The sequence below is a fragment of the Echinops telfairi genome, unplaced genomic scaffold (genome assembly GCF_000313985.2).
Source record: "Echinops telfairi isolate 266 unplaced genomic scaffold, ASM31398v2 ScPeMD7_34;HRSCAF=130, whole genome shotgun sequence".
NCBI classification, from domain to species: Eukaryota; Metazoa; Chordata; class Mammalia; order Afrosoricida; family Tenrecidae; genus Echinops; species Echinops telfairi.
In genome coordinates this window covers 3384696-3403728 of record NW_022103931.1, presented here as the reverse complement: position 1 = coordinate 3403728, position 19033 = coordinate 3384696, and the positions used below count along the sequence as shown (strand labels likewise).

The window sequence follows — 19033 nt, the reverse complement described above, 5'->3', positions numbered from 1 at the left end:
TCTGACCGAGCCCTGGTGTTCTCCATTGTTTCACATGCATGTGAAAGTTGGACATTGAATAAAGAGCAAAGAGGACTCAATGCATCAACATTGCGGGGCTGGGGAAGACTATTGAAAGCACCGCGGACTGCTAAAAGGGCAATCAGATCGGCTTGGACGTACAGCAGCCAGTGTGCTTTTTAGAGGTAAGGACGGACATACATACTTTGGACATGTTGACAGGAAAAACCAGTCCTTGGAGAAGGACATCATGATTGCTTAACAAAAGGGGCAGCAAAAAAGAGGCAGGCCCTCAAAGTGCTGGATTAACACAGTGGCTGCCACGATGGGCTTAGATATAGAAACAGTTGCGAGGCTGGCACAGGGTAGGGCAATGTTTCCTCCTGTTGAGAAAGCAGCTCTTCTTTAGTTATATTTTGAGTGTCTTCGGACCTGAGGGATTCATCTTCTGCCATTATCTCTGACCATGGTCTGCTTCTGTTCATTAGCTTTTCAATAACTTAACATGCTTTGATGATATTTATAGGGTTTTTATTGACCAATTCCTCTGAAGTGTATGGCCTATTCCTTCCTTATAGTCTGTTTTTTTTTTAATATAGTCTGTTCTTAATCTCATAGATTTCCACACATTTAATGTCTTCTTTTTATAAACGAATGCTTTTTTTAAAATTTTGAATTAGGTGGGGGCTGGGGTTACATTTCAGTCTGTCACCTTTGCCTTCAACAGTTCAAACTATGAAGCTCCCCTGTTCATTTTCTATCCCCACACCTTCTGCCTTCTCTTTGCCCTCTTTCCCCCATCTCCTCTCTCACCCAAGCCAACCCCTGTCAATGTTCAAGTCATTGTTTCATCTTTCCAGCCTTAGCCTTCCTCCCTTGGGAAGCTGGAACCAAAGTCTGTTCCCTTTGGTAGGCATGTCTTTATCTTGGTTTTTATCCTTGTAGTACAGGTCTTATGAAATACTTGTCCTTTTGTAATTGACTAACTTCACCGAGCTTAATTCTCTCCAGGTCCATCCATGTCATGCACAGTATTCCACTGTGTGTATGCGCCAACATTTCTCTACCCATTCTTTTACTGAGGGCTTTTGGGCTGCTTCTCCCTTCTAGCTACTGTGAATAGTGCTGAGGCGAATACGAGAGTGCATGTGTTCATGTTCTGTCTCCTACTTCTCTAGGGTAAAGAGGTATTTCTAGATCATGTGGAATTTCTGTTCCCAGTTGCTGGAGGTAGCACCATATCACTATCCACAGTGGTTTAAAATATGCTTTTTTAAACTGTATTCACACTAGTCTCTTTGCCTGGAATGTCCCCTCTGCCACCATCATCACATCTAGCCCAAGACTGAATTTGAATGTCATTGTCTCCTTGAAGCCTTCACCATTATCCCAGACTAGCTTGCCCGTCCATTCTCTGTGTCCCATTATACCCAGAATATGAGGTATTGCTTTATCTCATTACATGATTATCATTTCATATGCATATATTGAGCACTAGGCTCCTGGGGCGTCACAAATATTTCGTTGCTTGACTACCAGCATGAAAGTTGGTAGTTTGAATCCACCCATAGGTGCCTCAGAAGGCAGGCTTGACAATCAGCTTCTGGAAAGTCTTTGCACATATGGGATTGCCATTAGCTGGAATGGACTCAAGAGCAACCAACGAGCACCGAGTCAACATTACTGATATATATTGCCAGGACTGGAGACAGCAGTGAAACGGACACAAGCCTCCCCTTCCTGGACTTTCCCCGTGCTTTCCTTTGGCCTTTTACAAATACTAGGTACCGGCATTCTCCTTGTTTGATAGAAGAAGGCACTAAGGATCTGAGAGGGCAAGTTCTTGGCCAAGGTCACACCGCTAATTAGTGGCAAGGAGGAGACTGAACCCGGATACTCTGATGTCAAAATGCCTATGTTGCATGCCAAGGCACTACTGCCCACTTTGAGCCCAGCAGTAAGTAGGAGGTTTGGGGACTTACCCTTGGTGAATTGGGGACTTACCCTTGGTGAATGTTTGAGGAGCTTCAGGAGTCTTCTATGCTTTGAGATGTCAACATAGAATTGGCTAGATGGTTGTTTTGTTCTCCTTCTCCCTCCTTCTCGTCCTTTTAAATCTTTTTCCTTTTTTGGAGTGACAATGTTTGATTTTCTTATAAAGAAGTATTTCTGCCGTAGAGTCTCTTAAATATAAAATTGGCAATATACTGCCCTCTCTTGTAACAGCTCACCAATAAATGCAGCTGAGGCAGATTTACTCTTCCCGAAGGTAAACTGATTTGGGCTTTCCCTGTCAGTTTTAAATTTAAAAAATTCTATTTATTTACCTTTTTTTTGGGGGGGGGGTAGGCTATACATTTGTATGGTTCAAAAATAAGAGGTACCAAAAGACACATGGTGTAAGTCTCCATCACTCCCTTGCCCCCCTGTCCCCTAGCACCCTTGCCTGGAGGCAACCAAAGTATGCCCATATGTTGTCTATTTTTCCAAAGAGGTTTTATGAAAATGTAGGTATATTCATATATACCTCCCTTTTGAACGATTGTTTTCTTACCCCTTGAGGAGTAAACATAGTTTAAACGCCTCCCTCCATCTGTCCCTCGGAGTGTGCCTTGGAAACAGCAGACGTCTGCAGGTCTCCGAAAACACTGAGTTTTCCTCAGAGGGAGACCTCTCTCAGCCCATTTCCTGCAAGGCTCTCATATACACAACACTTCAGACTCTTGCAAGTGTTCCCATCTTTGATAACTCATCAAACCCACACAATAGCTCCTGAGGTCGAAGAATTATTCACTCCATGTGTTGTTTAAGGACAGGTTGCAGAGGACACAGCTGAATGAATGCTGCTGTGTGGTGGAGGTCGCCCCCAGAGCAACGTGTGGCTTAGCCCAGCTTGGACTTTGGAAGAGATAAGAAAGTTGTTTACTCCCAAGTCACAGTTTAAAAGTATTCTAGTGGCACTCATGTGGCATAGTGGAGTGAAGGAGCTTTCAGTCCCATTTGGTTTGTTTCCTGGCTCTGTGAATTATAGCTGGGTGCTCTTGGACAAATTAGTTCATGGTTTGTGCCTTCAGTTTTCTAATCTGTTAAGTGGGCATGATTATATCCACATGGCAAAGTGAATAGTCACATAAAATGAGTTATAGAATCGGACAAATCCAGTGCTTAGATTGCCATTACTATTATGACAATTATGACTGGTTTTTGCTGGTTGTTGTGGTTTGGTGCCATTGAGTTAGTCCCTCCGTGTAACAGAACAAAACAATTCCCTGGCCTGCTCCATCCTCAATTGTTCTTATGTTTGGACCCTGAGTTAGTTAATTGTGCCAACCTGGCCGATAATCACATGTGGGGCTAATTGAAAGGAGGAGGGATGAATGAGTGGTGAGCCTTGCCTTTCTAGTTCCCAGGTCTCTTGCTTTGTGATGGTCGCACCAGGGTGCAGCTGCCTTAGCAGTTCCCTGCTTCAGTTTGCAAGATTGACTTCCTACAAGACATCCCCAAGGAGAAGCCACATGGACCTATCCCGATGCAGCCCTGGGTGCTGGAGCAGCCGTGTGGAGACCCCTGCTAGTGCTGAGATGCTTGTTCGTTCACTGACTCAGCTTTCCTCCTGCAGTCGGCGTCATTGCCTCTGTTTTGTGAGGTGGAGGACTTTGTGGACTGGTGTTGGGTTAATGGGTTAATGTTGAACTTGTGGGCTTGGGCAGCATTGGGTTGGGATGTTTTCATGATGCACATTTCCTTTACATAAAACTCTTATACATGAGTTGCTGTGGATTTGTTTCTCTAAAGTACCCAGACTAATACAGACCCATTGTTGCAGCCAACATGTCAATCCATCTTGTTGCGGTTCTTCCTCATTTTCACTGTTCCTCTACTTTACCAAGCAGGACGACCTTTTCCAGGACTTATCTTTCCAAAGGATGTGAGATGAAGTCTTGCCACCCTTGTCTCTAAGGAGCATTCTAGCTGTACTTCCAAGACACAGCAACACAGAAGCCACCACAGTGCGACAAACGAACAGACAAGTAGTGGGACTTTGCTGGTACATGGGGGCAAGGAGCTGGGTTTTGAAGGATTGTAGGCTCACACTTTCCCTTAAGCAAGTTTATCTGTTAGCTCTGAGTCCTCTTGGGGAGTTACAATAATTCCAGGGGCTGAGCACAAACTCTCAGTGGATCTCTTGAACCTACTTTGATCTTTTTTAAAAAAATCATTTTATTAGGGGCTCATACAACTCTTATCACAATCCATACACACATCAATTGTGTAAAGCGCATTCGTACATTCATTGCCCTCATCATTCCCAAAACATTTCCTCTCCACTTAAGCCCCCGGCATCAGGTTCTCACTTTTCCCCTCCCTCCCCGCTCCCCCCTCCCTCATGAGCCCTTGATAGTTTATAAATTGTTATTTTGTGAACCTGCTTTGATCTTTATCTCCTCCCACCTCCTGAGCGATCAATTTTATTTTATTTTCTTTGCTTTAAGGTGTGCACTTTTATTGAACTGGTCAAGTCAGTGTACAGGTAAAACCCTGCCTCCTCCCCATCCTAACCAACCCAGGGGACCCAAAAGCTTTCACATCCTTCTTCATTTAGGGGGGCCAAAAAGGAAGGGGCACCCAATGGCCGACCATTCAAAAGGAAATTTTAAAAACAGGAAAACAAAACAAAACAAACCCAACCAGTATTCAGGTGGAAGAATTCGTAAACAAACAAACTTGGGTGACATAATTTACACAAAAGCAATACTCTTGTCCCTTGAGCCCCTGTGAGGGCCAGACCCACTTCTCTGGCAGTGTGGCGTGGGGCCAGCTGTGGAGAAGGGCAGGCGCTTCCTGTCACATGGCATCACACGGCTTTTGGAAGGACTATTTTTTTTAAAAAAGGTACAATCAAAGTCCTGGCCACAATGTAGAACTTGGAGGTGCTCACTCCGTCTGCCTTCACCTTCAGCGCTCCAGCTTCAAAATCCCGAGTCAAGCCCCCAAACAAATAAAGCCAGGCCAATCTCATCTTTTTCGTTTTGCTGCACAAGTTAAGGTTCTTCTCAAGAAAGGGTGTAACACAACTAAGGAACAGTCCGTCTAGAAGACCACCTTGGTGGTGGACTAGTGGTGGATTAGCCTTGGTGGTGGACTTGATGGAGAGGCCGGGGTAGTCAGCGTCCTCCTGCTCGCTGATCTGCTGCTGGAAGGTGGACAACAAGGCCAGGGTGGAGCCGCCCATCCACACGGAGTACCGGGACTTGCACTCAGGGGGAGCAACGATCTGGATCTTCCTCGTGCTGGGCGCCAGCGCTCGGATCTCCTTCTGCATTCTGTTGGCAACGCCGCGGTCCATGGTGGTGCCACCGGACAGGACTGTGTTGGCGTAGAGCTCCTTATGGATGTCCACGTTCCACTTCCCGATGAAGGGAAAGGTCGTTTGGTGGATGCCGCAGGATTCCATGGCCAGGAAGGAGGCCTGGAAGAGGGCCTCCGGGCAGCGCAAGCGCTCGTTGCCGATGGTGCTGACCTGGCGGGCCGACAGCTCGTAGCTCTTCTCCAGGGAGGCGGCGGCGGCGACCATCTCCTGCTCGAAGGACCAGGGCGACGTGGCCGAGCTTCTCCTTGGTGTCGCGCGCAATCTCCTGCTCGGCCGTGGGGGTGAAGCTCAGGTCCCAGCCAGAGGAGGAGGGCGTGGGGAAGGGCATACCCCTGGTAGATGGACACCGTGTGGGTGACCCCTTCGCCAGAATCACGACACCAGTGGCACGCCCAGAGGCCGACAGGGACAGCATGGCCTGCACAGCGACATCCACGGTGGGGTGGTGACGGTCTGGAACATGATCTGGGTCATCTTCTCTCGGGTGGCCTTGGGGCTCAGGGGAGCCTGGGTCAGTAGTACGGGGCGCTCCCCGGGGGCCACGCGGAACTCGTTGTAGAAAGTGTGGCGCCAGATCGTCCCAGTTAGTGACGGTGCCGTGCTCAACGGGGTACTTGAGGGTCTGCATGCCTCTCTTGTTCTGGGCCTCGTCGCCCACGCAGGAGTCCTTCTGGCTCAGGCCCACCATCACGCCCTGATGCCGGGGACATCCCACGATGGAGGGGAAGACAGCCCGAGGGGCGTCGTCACCCGCGAAGCTGGCTTTGCACAGGCCGGGGCTGTGGTCGATCTCATCATCCATGGCGAGCTTGGGGGTGGTGAGTGTGAACCGGCGCCCAGGACCGTGCGTGCGGCGGCAAGAGGCTGGTGCTCGCGAGAGGGACAAGGGCTCGGCTTTTATTTTAAAGTTTACTTTCCCAACGATAAAAATAAAATACGCTCATAGGAGAATACTGTCAGGAAAGACCAGTCTCCGGAGAAGGACGTCATGCTTCGTAAAGTGGAAGGACAGCGAAAAAGAGGAAGGCCCTCCACACAATGGATTGGCACAGCGGCTGCCACAATGGGCTCCCCCATGGGAGTAATTGTAAGGAGAGTGCCGGACCGGGCACTGTTTCTTTCTGTTGTGCATAGGGCTGCTATGGGTCAGAATCCACTCGATGGCACCTGACAACATTACAGAAAAGTGGGAAAATATTGGAAAGTAGAAAGAGGAAAACGAAATCATTCTCATGCATTCCTCCTCCCCTCAAACCTACTAGAATGAATACTGTGGTGTGTTTCTTTTCAGTCCCCCCCCCCACCTGTTGTGCACTTACACACGGAGCAGAACAATGATTGTCTTGCTTGTTGTAGGAATACTGTGCCCACAACGAAGGCATTTCCATTTTAATTATTTAAAACTCAAACTTATTCCCGGATGGATGGGTGTTTTTCTTCTTCTCAAGCACAGTGTTTTCAACAAGAATAAAATGAAGAGGTATCCTGGATGGCATCTAGGCAGCATCCTCTAACAGGGGCAGGCCCAGACCAGCGGTAGGCTCAGCAGTGGGTCAGTTGAACAGGTTGCTCTGGTATGTCTTGGTCCAAAACGTAGGCAAGAACTAGAGCTCAGACAGACAGTGTCAGCTGTGGACAGAAGGCTGCACTAATTGCTAAGTGGAAAAGGACTCCCTGCATCCAGGTGGTACAGTGGATAAGTGCTTGGTTGCTAAGCGAAAGGTTGGTGGTTCTAAACTACCAGCTGTTTCACAGGATCAAGACGTAGTAGTCTTCCTTAGGATTACAGCCTTGGAAGCTCTTTGGGTCAGCTCTACTCTGTCCTACACTGTCACTGTAAGTCAGGATCAAGTTGATGGCAATGGCTTTGGTATCCTGGCTCCTTCTGCTACTTTCCTCCCCTGGATGCATATCCTTGTCAAGCTCATTGCCATCTAAAAGTGGCACACTAGGATGTATCACTGTTTAGCCTCTAGAACAGCGGTTCTCAACCTGTGGGTTGCGACCCTTTGGGGGTCCAACCACCCTTTCCTAGGGGTCGCCTGATTCATAACAGTAGCAAAATTACAGTTAGGAAGTAGCAACGAAAATAATTTTATGGTTGGGGGTGCCAAAACATGAGGAACTGTATTAAAAGGTGGTGGTATTAGGAAGGTTGAGAACCACTGCTCTAGAGGATGGGGTTTTCACAGGAGTTTAGGTGACTACTTTGAGTTACTGAAGACTCCTAAACCAAATCTTTTGAGACCAAAACTCTTGGCAAATGGTGTCTTGAGCGCTGGGGATCCAAAAAGCTTGGCAGCTTCTCTGGCCTGCCCCAACCTTGAATTGTCTCATGGAACCTCTCCCAGCTCTTCTGTAGTTGCTCTGAAAAAATCCCCCAAACTCCTTCTTTAAGGAAAAGGAAAATCTCCCGTAAACTGATATATCAGAAGGGTGCACATTTGAAGTGACTGGTATTCCTAGCTGGTCAAGCACCCTAATAATGTTCTCTAATATAACATGACAATGGTATCTCTCAGGTGAACCAGAGACATATATAAACCATAGACAGGAATGGATTGGGGGTTTACACTTAATTCTAGCTCCAATCTAAGAATAATGATAGGATGATCACTCCAGTCATGATGATCACCTAATTTAAGAATAATTCGTTCTTATATGATCACCCTCATGGAGAGATCACTGAAGATATGGGTGCTATAGAAAAGTATGGTGAAGAAAGTAGATGGTGCCCAACTATCAGAGAGAACAGCATCTGGAGTCTTAAAGGCTTGTTTTCAAATAAGTAGCCACTTAAGTGAGGCATCAACTATATTCACATAGAAGATGCACACCAGCCTGTGTGACCCAAGGATTGTTAAGTAAAACCCAACTCTAAAGGAGGGCATGTTTTCAGACCGTAAGTTGTGAACACCTGTTTTACTGAAGGCTATGGATGACAGTGGGATGTCATAATTAAGGGATGTGAATAAGTCTTGTTATCAGAGATAGCATTGTAAAGTTATTTATGACAGGCATAGTTAGGTTAAAATGTAAAATCCCATTATTTGATCTCCCTTTGGACCCATTTAAAAGTTGTTTTAGTTTGAAAAAAAGTGAGGGGTAAATGCAGTTGGATGCAACCTCTGGTGAACCCCTTCTGACCACAGAGCAGGGATGTAAGGAGTCTTGCTATAATGTATAGTGCTGTGGAAAGTGGAAGATTGCAGATTCAGTTAGGTTTAAATTTAATACCTTATCATTTGCTCTCCCTTTTAATACATTTAAAATTTGTTCTTTTTAATATTTTCTGCTTTTTTAAAATTGAGGTTTTCCTGTTATTGTTAGTTTTTGTTTTTTGTAATGTTTTTATGTATATGAAATCCAGGATCGGTAAATCTATTGAGATAGTAATTGGATTACTGGTTCCTTGAGGGTATGGCGAGGGAGGCTGAGGGGAAACGGTGGGCTAAAAACAATGAGTATACGAATGAAGAATATATTCCAAAACTGATTGTGGTGATTATATAACTCTTCTTAATATGATTGAACTACTGAATTGTAAAATTTGTGAATTACAGTGAACCCTCGCCACTTCGTGCTTCGACTTCCGCGGCTTCACTCTATCGAGGTTTTTGCGTAACAGCGCATGCTCTGTCATTACTGCCACTGATTGGCTCATACTGTACACGCTTCTGTCTGCATCGCTACGTATCGGAGCTACGTATCAGATGCATTTTTGCTTTTGTACAGTATACTGTAATTGTTTGCGATTTTTAAGAAATTTTATCTAAGTCCTATGATAGCTCCTAAACGAGCTGCTACTTCTAAGCCTTCTGACAATAAAAATAAGCGCCAGAGGAAGGTGCTCACCATCCAGGAAAAGGTAAAACTTTTGGATATGATCAAAGATGGCAAGAAAATCGTGGAGGTTGCACGCCATTTCGACTTGAATGACTCTTCCGTTCGCTCCATCCGTAAAGAGGAAAAAAACATCCGTGCTACGGCTACTTTCACTTTCAACAAGGAAGCAAAGCGCATCGTGACAAGTCGTAATAAGTTCATAGTAAAAACGGAGTCTGTCCTAGCCGTTTGGATCATTGTAACGTCCAAAATGTTTTACTGTATTTTCCCTTTTTCGTTTAATAAATTGGGTAATACGAGTGTAATGGTGACTAAAGGGTGTTTTTTCATGTCCTCTATGCTCCAACTACGAAAATATTTGATTTACAAATAAGGAATCCTACTTCGCGGAATTTCATTTATCACGGTAGGGTCTAGAACCGATTAACCGCGATAAACGAGGGTTCACTGTATATGCCAATAAAACTGGTTTTTCAAAAAAGTTTGGCTCTTTCATTCTGGGACATAGTCAGGTATTTTCCCACTCCCTTCTGTAAATGTCCTTTCCCTGCTCCAAGGCTTAGAGAAATATAACTTACCCTACAAAGCTCAGTTCAAACTTCATCCTCTTTGAAATGCTCCAGAATGCTTGCCCCAGTGTGGCAAGCAGCCTCCTTTTCAGGACTCCTACAACTCTAGGCTCATGTTGCTAATAGAGTAGAAAACATATGATCTGCTCTTTCCCTCCCCCTCCTTTCCCCTGTGAGCTCACAGATGGCCAGGACAGGGCTATGTCCTTACCTCTCCTTTAGGTCCTAGGAGGCTAAGGGATTTAATAGATATTTGGTGAATAAAATCATGAATTTTATGTGTCCCTTCTCTTCCATCTTTCTCATTATCCCTCACCTCATTTTCTTAATATTTTAAAGTTTCATTAGCATGTCAACCACAATTCATACAATTAAATGATTAAATCCGATCAAGAAGAGTTGTACAATTGTCACCATATTCAATTCTAGAAGTTTCTTCTTCCTGGAACCACTGTTATTCATGTAAGTATTTTTTTTTCTAATTGTGGCAAAAATGTACACACAAGAAAACATTCTCCAACCCCACAACTTCTTCTTGAATAATATTCAGTGCCATTGATACTCTTCCTGTTGTACAACCATTATTAGATCCTTTCCCAAGTGATTCCACCACCGCTGACATAAACTCAATGCCTCCTAGGCAACAACTCTTTCCCTTTCACCCGTGGTGACCATGGGTCAAGTTTGGTTTCTTTTTTTTTTAGTGGTTTTCTTGATATATTCACGTTATCATACACTTCTATGGTTAAATTACTTTCAAAACGAGTTTTACACACATAATCACAATCAGTTCTAGTGCTTCCTCCCCCTTCCTGCATTGTTTGCTCCCCAAATCTCACCTTCCCCATCTGCCCCCCCAACCGCACTCACAATAAACCATTGTATCAGTTATTGTCTCTATGCATCTACTCCTTCTGTGCTTCAAAATCTGGGAAACCCAAAAGAAAGAAACAAACAGAAAACAAAACCAAAATAAAATAATAATATAAAGATAAAAATTCAAATAAAGAGCAAGAAAGAAAAGGCTACTATTAATATTTAAAAAGTCATGGAAGAAATTAAAAAAAAATCATTTTATGAGGGGCTCCTACAACCAGGAAAGAAATTTTTGTCATGGAACAAGCAAGAAATACTTGAGCCTAGAACAAATTCAGGCTGGGTCAAGAGGGAGGTCAACCTGCCAAGTATCAGATTACACTTTGTGCGATCCACCATAATCAAGTTTACAGTCATCACTGTTTGATAGTAAAGTGTTCGAGTCCCCCGCGTGTGGCTCGAAGGGATCCACCAGAGGCTGCAGATGGATTTTGGGCTCCCACTGTCCTCCATAGCCTTCTACAAATTGCCTCATTCCCATTTTTCCATCTTGCCATTTCTAAGTTGCGAACAGTTAATGTACTAGCCTGCTAACTGACTGGCTAGAGATTTGAGTTCACCCGGAGGCACTTGGGAACAAAGGCTGATGATCTACTTCCAAACATCAGTGATTGAACCCAATGGAGGGGAGTTATACTCGGATACACGGGGTCAATGACAACACGTTTTCAATATATCCCAATTGTATCCCATGCCTAAGTATATCGAATGACTATATTTGATGGAGAAGTATCCTCTATACCAGTGGTTCTCAACCTTCCTAATGCCGTGACCCTTTTGCTTTAATAGTTCATGTTGTGGTGACCCTCCAACTATAAAGTAATTTTCGTTGCTACTTCATAACTAATTTTGCTACTGTTATGAATCGGGCGACCCGTGAAAGGGTCGTTCAACAACCCCCCCAAAGGGGTCACGACCCACAGGTTGAGAACAGCTGCTCTATGCCCATCAAAATGTCCCTCTTAGATCTGACATACTACCTTGGCCTTCTCATCCCTAAATTTCTCCCTGAGTTGGATGCCAGAATGACTGTAGAGTACAAATTCCTATGAGACTTCCTCCTCACTGAAAGTGGGGGACAAAGTTGGCACTCTGTCCCCGGGGCTGGGGCTAGAGACATATTGGTTCTTTAGTGAGATCTTACACTCAGGGTTTATCTCCGAGGCTGCACAGAGCAAAGTGTGGAAGCAGCAGGGTTATTCTTGGCACTTCAGCAAAAAGGAAAAGTTCAGAACTGGGTATGTTGTCAGTTGCAGTTTAAAATGAAGACAACAGGACCACAAGGTAAGTTTTCAAATATTTTATTGAAAAACAAAATAGATACATAACCCTTCAAAAGAGCACAAGTGGACTGTTCCCTATCTCCCCTTCTGCTGACAAACCCCACTCTCCCAGGGCTCCACCTACCCGGCTCTGAGGCCCAAACTGACCTTGCAGTTATGGCAACTGTTCCCGTCACCCAGCTGGTGACTCAAGCTCCATCATCTCCCTTCAGCTTCTAATCTGCCTCCTTTAAGAAAATAAAGATATCCCCCTCCCCGACTTGCTTAAAAATAATTTTCAATTATTAGAAACTGTATTTCTGCGTGTTTTAAAGAAACACTTTAATTTTTAGAAATCTCTCTGTTCTCATATGCCTAATAGAAGCCTCTGGGATGCCTGCTTGCCTCACCCAAGGAGGTCAGCTGCCAACTGGTGCTCCTTGGAAATCTTCAGGAAGTAATTTCTTCCAAATTTCCCCTGCAGTTACAAATTCCACAAACTGCTCACATAAACATGCTGTCTTGATTACCGGCACTGCTTCTCAGCTCTGGAAACCTGATCTTTTTGTGAACTAGGTCACATGTTTTAAATTCCCTGTAAACAGAAGAGAAAACAAAATTCAAATTCAGGTAACATATATAAATTATACCTCAATAAAGCTGTGGAAAAACAAAACAAGTCCAGCCAAGCCTGCTGGGTGAGAAACTTATGGCTCATCCCATACAATACTGGCATGGTGGGTTATGTGGTGGGCTGTTAACTGCAAGGTCAACAGTCAAAAAATCTCCAGTGGCTCCACAGGAGAATAATGATTTTTTTTTAAATTCCTGTGAAAACTTACAGTCCTAGAAACCCACAAGGCAGTTCAACTCTATTCTCCAGGGTCGCAGTGAGTTGGAATCCACTCAATGACAGTGAGTTTGGTTTTTGTTTTGAATTGACTACCAGCTGACTGCTGCAACTGTTGTTGAATGGTGTTCAACAACATTTTGCTTGCGTGCGATATCAATGATGTTTTTCTATAATTTGCACATTCTGTTGGATCACCTTTCTTTGGGAGGGATACAAATATGGATCTTTTCTAGTCAGTTGGCCAGGTAAGTGTCTTCTAAATTTCTTGGCAGTACCTTGAGAGGGAGCTGCCAAAAATCCAGGTTTGATTCAGAAGAGGACATGGAAGAAGGGATATCATTCTACCCTGATGTTAGATGCATATTGACTGAAAGCAAAGAAAACCAGAAAGATGTTTACTTGTACTTTATTCACTATGCAAAGACTGTGCGGACCAGAACAAACTATGCATAGGCTTGAGAAGAATGGGAATTCCAGAACAATTCATTGTACTCATGTGGAACCTGTATGTGGATCAAGAGGAGTTGGGCAAAGAGAACAAGGGAATACTGCATGATTTACAATCAAGACAGGTGTGCATCAGGGTTGTATCCTCTCACCATATTTATTTTCCGAATGCTGAGCAAATAACCAGAGAAGCTGGATTATGTGAAGAAGAACGGGGCTTCAAAATTGGAACCACCTGTGATATGGAGATGATGCAACCTTGCTTGTTGAAAGTGAGGAGAACTGAAGCGCTGACTTACTGATGACAATCACGGGATGCAGTATGGATGACCACTCAGTGTAAAACAAGACAAAACAAACAAAACATCCTCAAACTGGACCGGTAGGTAACAGCATGATAAATCAGCGGTTCTCAACCTGTGGGTCGTGACCCCTTTGGGGGGTCAAATGACCCTTTTCCCAGGGGGTCACCCAATTCAAAACAGTAGCAACATTACAGTTATGAAGTAGCAACGAAAATAATTTTATGGTTGGGGGGTCATCACAAGATGAGGAACTGTATTCAAGGGTCATGGCATTAGGAAGGTCGAGAACCACTGTGATAAATGGAGAAATGATTGAAGTTCTCAAGGATTTCATCTTGCTTAGATCCACAATCAGTACTCATTGGAAACAGCAGTCAAGAAATCAAATGAAGGATGCACGAAGGTAGGAGGGTGGGGGAGGGAGGGGGAAAAAGAGGAGCTGATACCAAGGGCTCAAGTAGAAAGAAATTGTTTTGGAAATGTTATTGGCAACATATGTATGAGTGTCCTTAATACAATTGAATAATGGATATTTATAAGATTTGTAAGAGGCCCCTTCCCCCCAATAAAATGATACAAAAGAAAAAGAAATCCAGTGACACCTGCTTTGGGTCAACCTGCTGTGTAAAACCCCAAAAGATGACTGAATAAACAAAACTGCCAGAATGCTATGTTATGGCATGCTTCAGGCCTTCATGTGGTATATTCCGTATATACTCGAGTACAAGCCAACCCGAATATCAGCCGAGGCACCAATTTTACCACAAAAACGGCATTAAAAATGTGCTGAAAAAAATTCGGCTTATACTCGAGTATATAAATGGTACATATGATGGAATATTAGTTATAAAAAGAATGAAGTCCTGATGCATACCCCAGCATAGATGAACCTTGGAAACATTCCACTGAGAGAAATAAATTCATCACAAAAGGACAACTACTGTATGATCTCACTTATATGAAAGAAGCAAATATATAGAAATCATAAATTAGTAATGGTTATCAACTGTGGGAAGGAGAGTAAAAGAAGGGATTTTTGCTTGGGGGGCAACGAATTTATGTTAATACTGGTAGAATAATTTGGATAAGTATAGAAAGGATAGTTGCCCAAATTGAAGAAAATATTCTGTCATTTAATTATACATGTGCACATTGTTGCATTGTTGTGTCTTCTAGTGTATTTTCAACACAATAGAAAGGAGTAAAAAAAGAAAGAAAATGAGGAACTGTTATTTTCCCGAGCAGAGTTGGTGTATCACTTTACATTCATATCAGCAGTGTAGGGGTAATAATTTCTCTGGATCCTTGCCAGCATCCACTTAAAAAAACCCAAAAACATTTGATTAGGTTTGTAGTGATTTCTCATTGTGGGTTTTTTCAAGAATAAAACTTATTTTTATAACCGTTAAAGCTTTCTGCAGTTGTTGAGAACATACACCATTCGGTAGTTTCTGCACGTACAATTTGGTGCCAATAATTCAAGTTAAGCAACCATTCTCATCTCTTTTTTTCAGAGTTTCTCTCACCCCCCCCCCATCTTAATATATTCACTGCTCCTTAAGTTTCTTATCAAATCTTTTGAGTTGCTGTTATCAATTGGATCCCATATAGATAAATCTTAAAAGAATATGATACTCAAGGCAGACAGTCTTTAGTAGTTAAGTTAAAGTATTATTTGGTTTTAAGAAGACTTCAGGGGGTGTTTTCAAGTTTATGTCTCAGGGCAGTAGTAACAAGGGCTCATCCAGCCTCCATGGCTCCAGCAAATCTATATTCCATCAGAATTTTAAATTCTTTTCTAGATTTCCCCCCTCTTGATCAGGATTCTTCTATAGAATCTGATCAAAGCGTTCAGTAATGTAGCTCGGTACCATCCAGTTCTTCTGGTCTCATAATAAAGAAGGGAGTTGTTTATGGAGGCAATTAGTCACACATTCCATTTCTCCTCCTTTTCCTGATTCTACTTCTTCCTCTGTTAGTCTAGAGGAGAATAGGGATCAGTTTTTGTGTCTTGAAGGGGTACTGATGGCACAGTACTTAAAGCATTCAGCTGCAAACTGAAAAGTTGGTGATTTGCACCCACCAGTCACTTTATGTGAGAAAGATGTGGAAGTCAGTTTTTGTAAAGGTTACAGCCTGGGAAACCCTTTGGGGCAATTCTACTCCACACTAAACACATTATTTGGCCAATTAACTGTGATGTCTCATGAAACCACAACCCCCAATCTTCCAAACTAACGAACTAAATTCCATGAGATGTTTGGTAGTATGTACAACAGAAGGAAACACTGCCTGGTCCTGCACCATCTTCACAATTGTTCTCATGTTTGAGCCCATTAAATCACCTCTATTAAACACTAATAAGCTCCCACTACCATGATTCGAATTCGATCTTGCAAGTCAGGCTAGACCAGAGGAGGTACACTGGTACAGATAGGAACTGAAAATACAGGGAATCCAGGACGGATGAGCCCTATAGGACCAGTGGTGTGAGTGGCAAAACAGGGAGGGTAAAGGGAGAATGGGTAGGAAAGAGGGAACCGATTACATGGAACTGTGTGTGACCTCCTCCCTGGGGGACAGACAACCGAAAAGTGGGTGAAGGGAGATGTTGGACAGGGCAAGATATGACAAAATACCAATTTATAAACTATCAAGGGCTCATGAGGGAGGGGGGAGCGGGGAGGGAGGGGAAAAATGTGGACCTAATGTTGGGGGTTTAAGTGGAGAGAAAATGTTTTGAGAAACGATGTACAAATGAGCTTTACACAATTGATGTGTATGGATTGCGATAACAGTTGTACGAGCCCCTAATAAAATGTTTAAAAAAAACAACACTAATAAGCATCTGTCTTTTTGCGTTTGCCCACTTGAGATATTTCATATACGTGGGATCATACCACATTTGTCATCTTGTGATTGACTTATTTTACTTAATGTGCTTTTAAGGTTCATCTGTGTTATGGCGTGCTTCAGGCCTTCATTTCTAAGGCTGAGTATGATCCCATAGTACCCATGTACCACATTTTTGTTTGTCTATTGATCTTTGCATAAGCCCCGGTGGCATAGTGAGTGGAATAAACACTGGGCTGCTAACTGCCAGGTCAACAGTTTGAAACCACCAGCAAGCAGCTCCATGGGAGACAGATAGGCTGTCTACTACCATAAAGAGTTACAGTCTCAGAAACCCCCAGGGGCAGTTCTACTCTGTCCTATAGGGTCGCTATGAGTTGGCAATGACTTGATGGCAGTAAGTTGAGTATTAGTCTGTACATGGACACTTCTGCTGTTTCCACCGTTTGGCTCTTGTGAATAATAGTGCAATGAACACTGGGATACAAATGTCGATTTGAGTACCCATTTCTAAGTCTTTAGGGTATATACTTGGTAAGTCTATGTTTCACTTTTTCAGGAACTGTCAAGTGGTTTTCTACAGCAGCAGCAGCAGCAGTTTACATTCTTACCAGAAATTCATCAACCATAACTGGCTTTTTTGCAAAGCAAAAGCTTTTTGTTTTCATGAGGTCTAATTTATCCACTATTACTTTTATGGATCATGATTCTGGTGTTTCAATGACCCAAGCTCACAATTTTCGGAGATTCTTTGATTCATTTCAAGTTTCCATGTCTCATTAGTTGCCCAGCCTAACCACAAGATGTATCACAAATCGGACACTTCCTTTCTGTCCCATTGTTTCCAGTTATCTCCACCTCTCACTCAGGTCACTCAGAAGAGCTCTAAACTGGTGCCCCTGCCTCTGGAGCTATCCCACACACTACAGTTATGTCTAGCACATCCTTTCTCTAACGCAGAAACACTTCTGCAGCTCTCAGTTATCCACAAATGAAGTCCAACTCTGTAGCTTAAATATGCTCCATCAGTACTTCCCTATCTCCACGTCTGTTCTTCTGTGCTGCGGTCTCTTCTGAGGAAAACCTACAGGGGATTCTGATGCTAAGGTCCTTCTAGCGGTATGACCAGAGCTTGCTAAATGAACAAAAAAATTCACAAATGTACAAATTGCCGTGCCTAAAGTGTTATCACAACCCATGTTCACAGAAAGAAAGGGGAGTAGTATATTCCTTGTTGCTCTGTTTCACTTTCCCGTCACATTTGTGGGCAATTAACAAAAATAACAGAAATAATCTCCACCATGAGCAATGTTGAGCTCGAGGAACGATACATTTCTAGCTTTATATAAAGCCCATTGTTTGCTTCTCACATCCTGCTTTTCCAGTACTGGGGAGTAGCATGAGAACATTCTGAAGGCCAGCAGGGTCTCGAGCCTGAAGAGATACATGGACAGAACAGAGGGGCAAATTCAAATGCGAATAGAGACCAAGAATGTAACGGGAAGAAAGCAGACTGAGGGTAAGACATGAGTCCCTCGTGATTTTGTTTTTCATTTTCCCATGGAATCACAACATTAGTATAAGCAATAGTTTCCTCTCAACTCTCCTAGAAAAGAAGACCCAACAAAAGCATTGTAAACGACATGAAAAATGGAAATTGACGCTTGTCTTAGAGTAAAAGATTTAAAAAGCTGGGGTGGGTTTTACACCAGATAAGAATGTACATGCTCATAAAGGGGGGGGGATCTACTCTGTTCCAGGCATTGACTCTTGTGCAGCAATGTGGGTTCAGTGTGACAAGATCTTTGTTTTGTTCAAGAGAAGTCAGACATTTCTATTTGGATGCAAAATTCCCACTGTTAAATGTGGACAATTGCCTTAACATTTCAAGGAATATTGTGTAGAACCTTGGTATGTGTGGTCAAATTTAAAATAAAAAATGGGAGCAAGATGTGGTTCATGGGTTAATGGCAACCATTTTCCACTCCAAAATATGATAAATTATATGGTCGTCATACCTCTAATGTATAAGGAAGTACTTAATGAAGTAGGACTCAGGAAGCCTGGGTTCTGCAGATTCCCTGTTGGGCTGACTCATTTGTTCATCTGTTAATTCAATAAAAATGTACAGAGTGACGATTCTACATCAGGTACTCTGCTAGGTGCCTGTAAAACATAGAGCAGCACTGTTCAATAAAACTGTAATATGAGGGAAATGTTCTAGATCATAGAGATATTGAGCACTTAGGGAGTCCTGATGGCATAGTAGTTACATGTTAGGCTGCTAACCGCAAGGGCAGTAGTTTGAAACCACCTTGGGAAAAAGATGAGGTTTTCTACTCCTGTAAGAGTTACAGTCTCAGAAACTCACAGGGGCAGCTCTACTCTGTCCTATAAGGCGGCTAAGTTCGACCTTGCCCTATCAAGGCCACGGTGAGTCAGTACTGAGCCGATAGCAGCGGGTTTATTGAGCAATTGAAAGTGAGCAACTGCAAGTGAGGACATGAATTTTAAATTTTATTGAATTTAATTCTAGATAGCCACATGTGGATAGTGGCGACTATATTGAGATAATACAGATATAGAATTGTAAGGTTTTTCAGGACATTGACTGGGGTTTGTTTTTATTTCTTCTTTCATTTCCCATCCCC

At 43.3% G+C, this 19033-nt stretch overlaps 1 protein-coding gene and 1 pseudogene across 1 annotated transcript in view; both read right to left on the bottom strand.

Annotated features, from left to right (window-relative positions):
• Positions 1–4855: 4855 nt before the first annotated feature.
• LOC101648223 lies at positions 4856–6173 on the bottom strand (annotated as a pseudogene).
• Positions 6174–11947: 5774 nt separating this feature from the next.
• HDAC8 (histone deacetylase 8) overlaps positions 11948–19033 on the bottom strand; it is a 338343-nt gene continuing 331257 nt past the window's right edge. Inside the window, exon 9 of the mRNA XM_045290240.1 lies at positions 11948–12519. Coding sequence (XP_045146175.1) covers positions 12497–12519 — 23 coding nt within the window. The 3' untranslated portion in view covers positions 11948–12496. The remainder of the gene's footprint in view (positions 12520–19033) is intronic.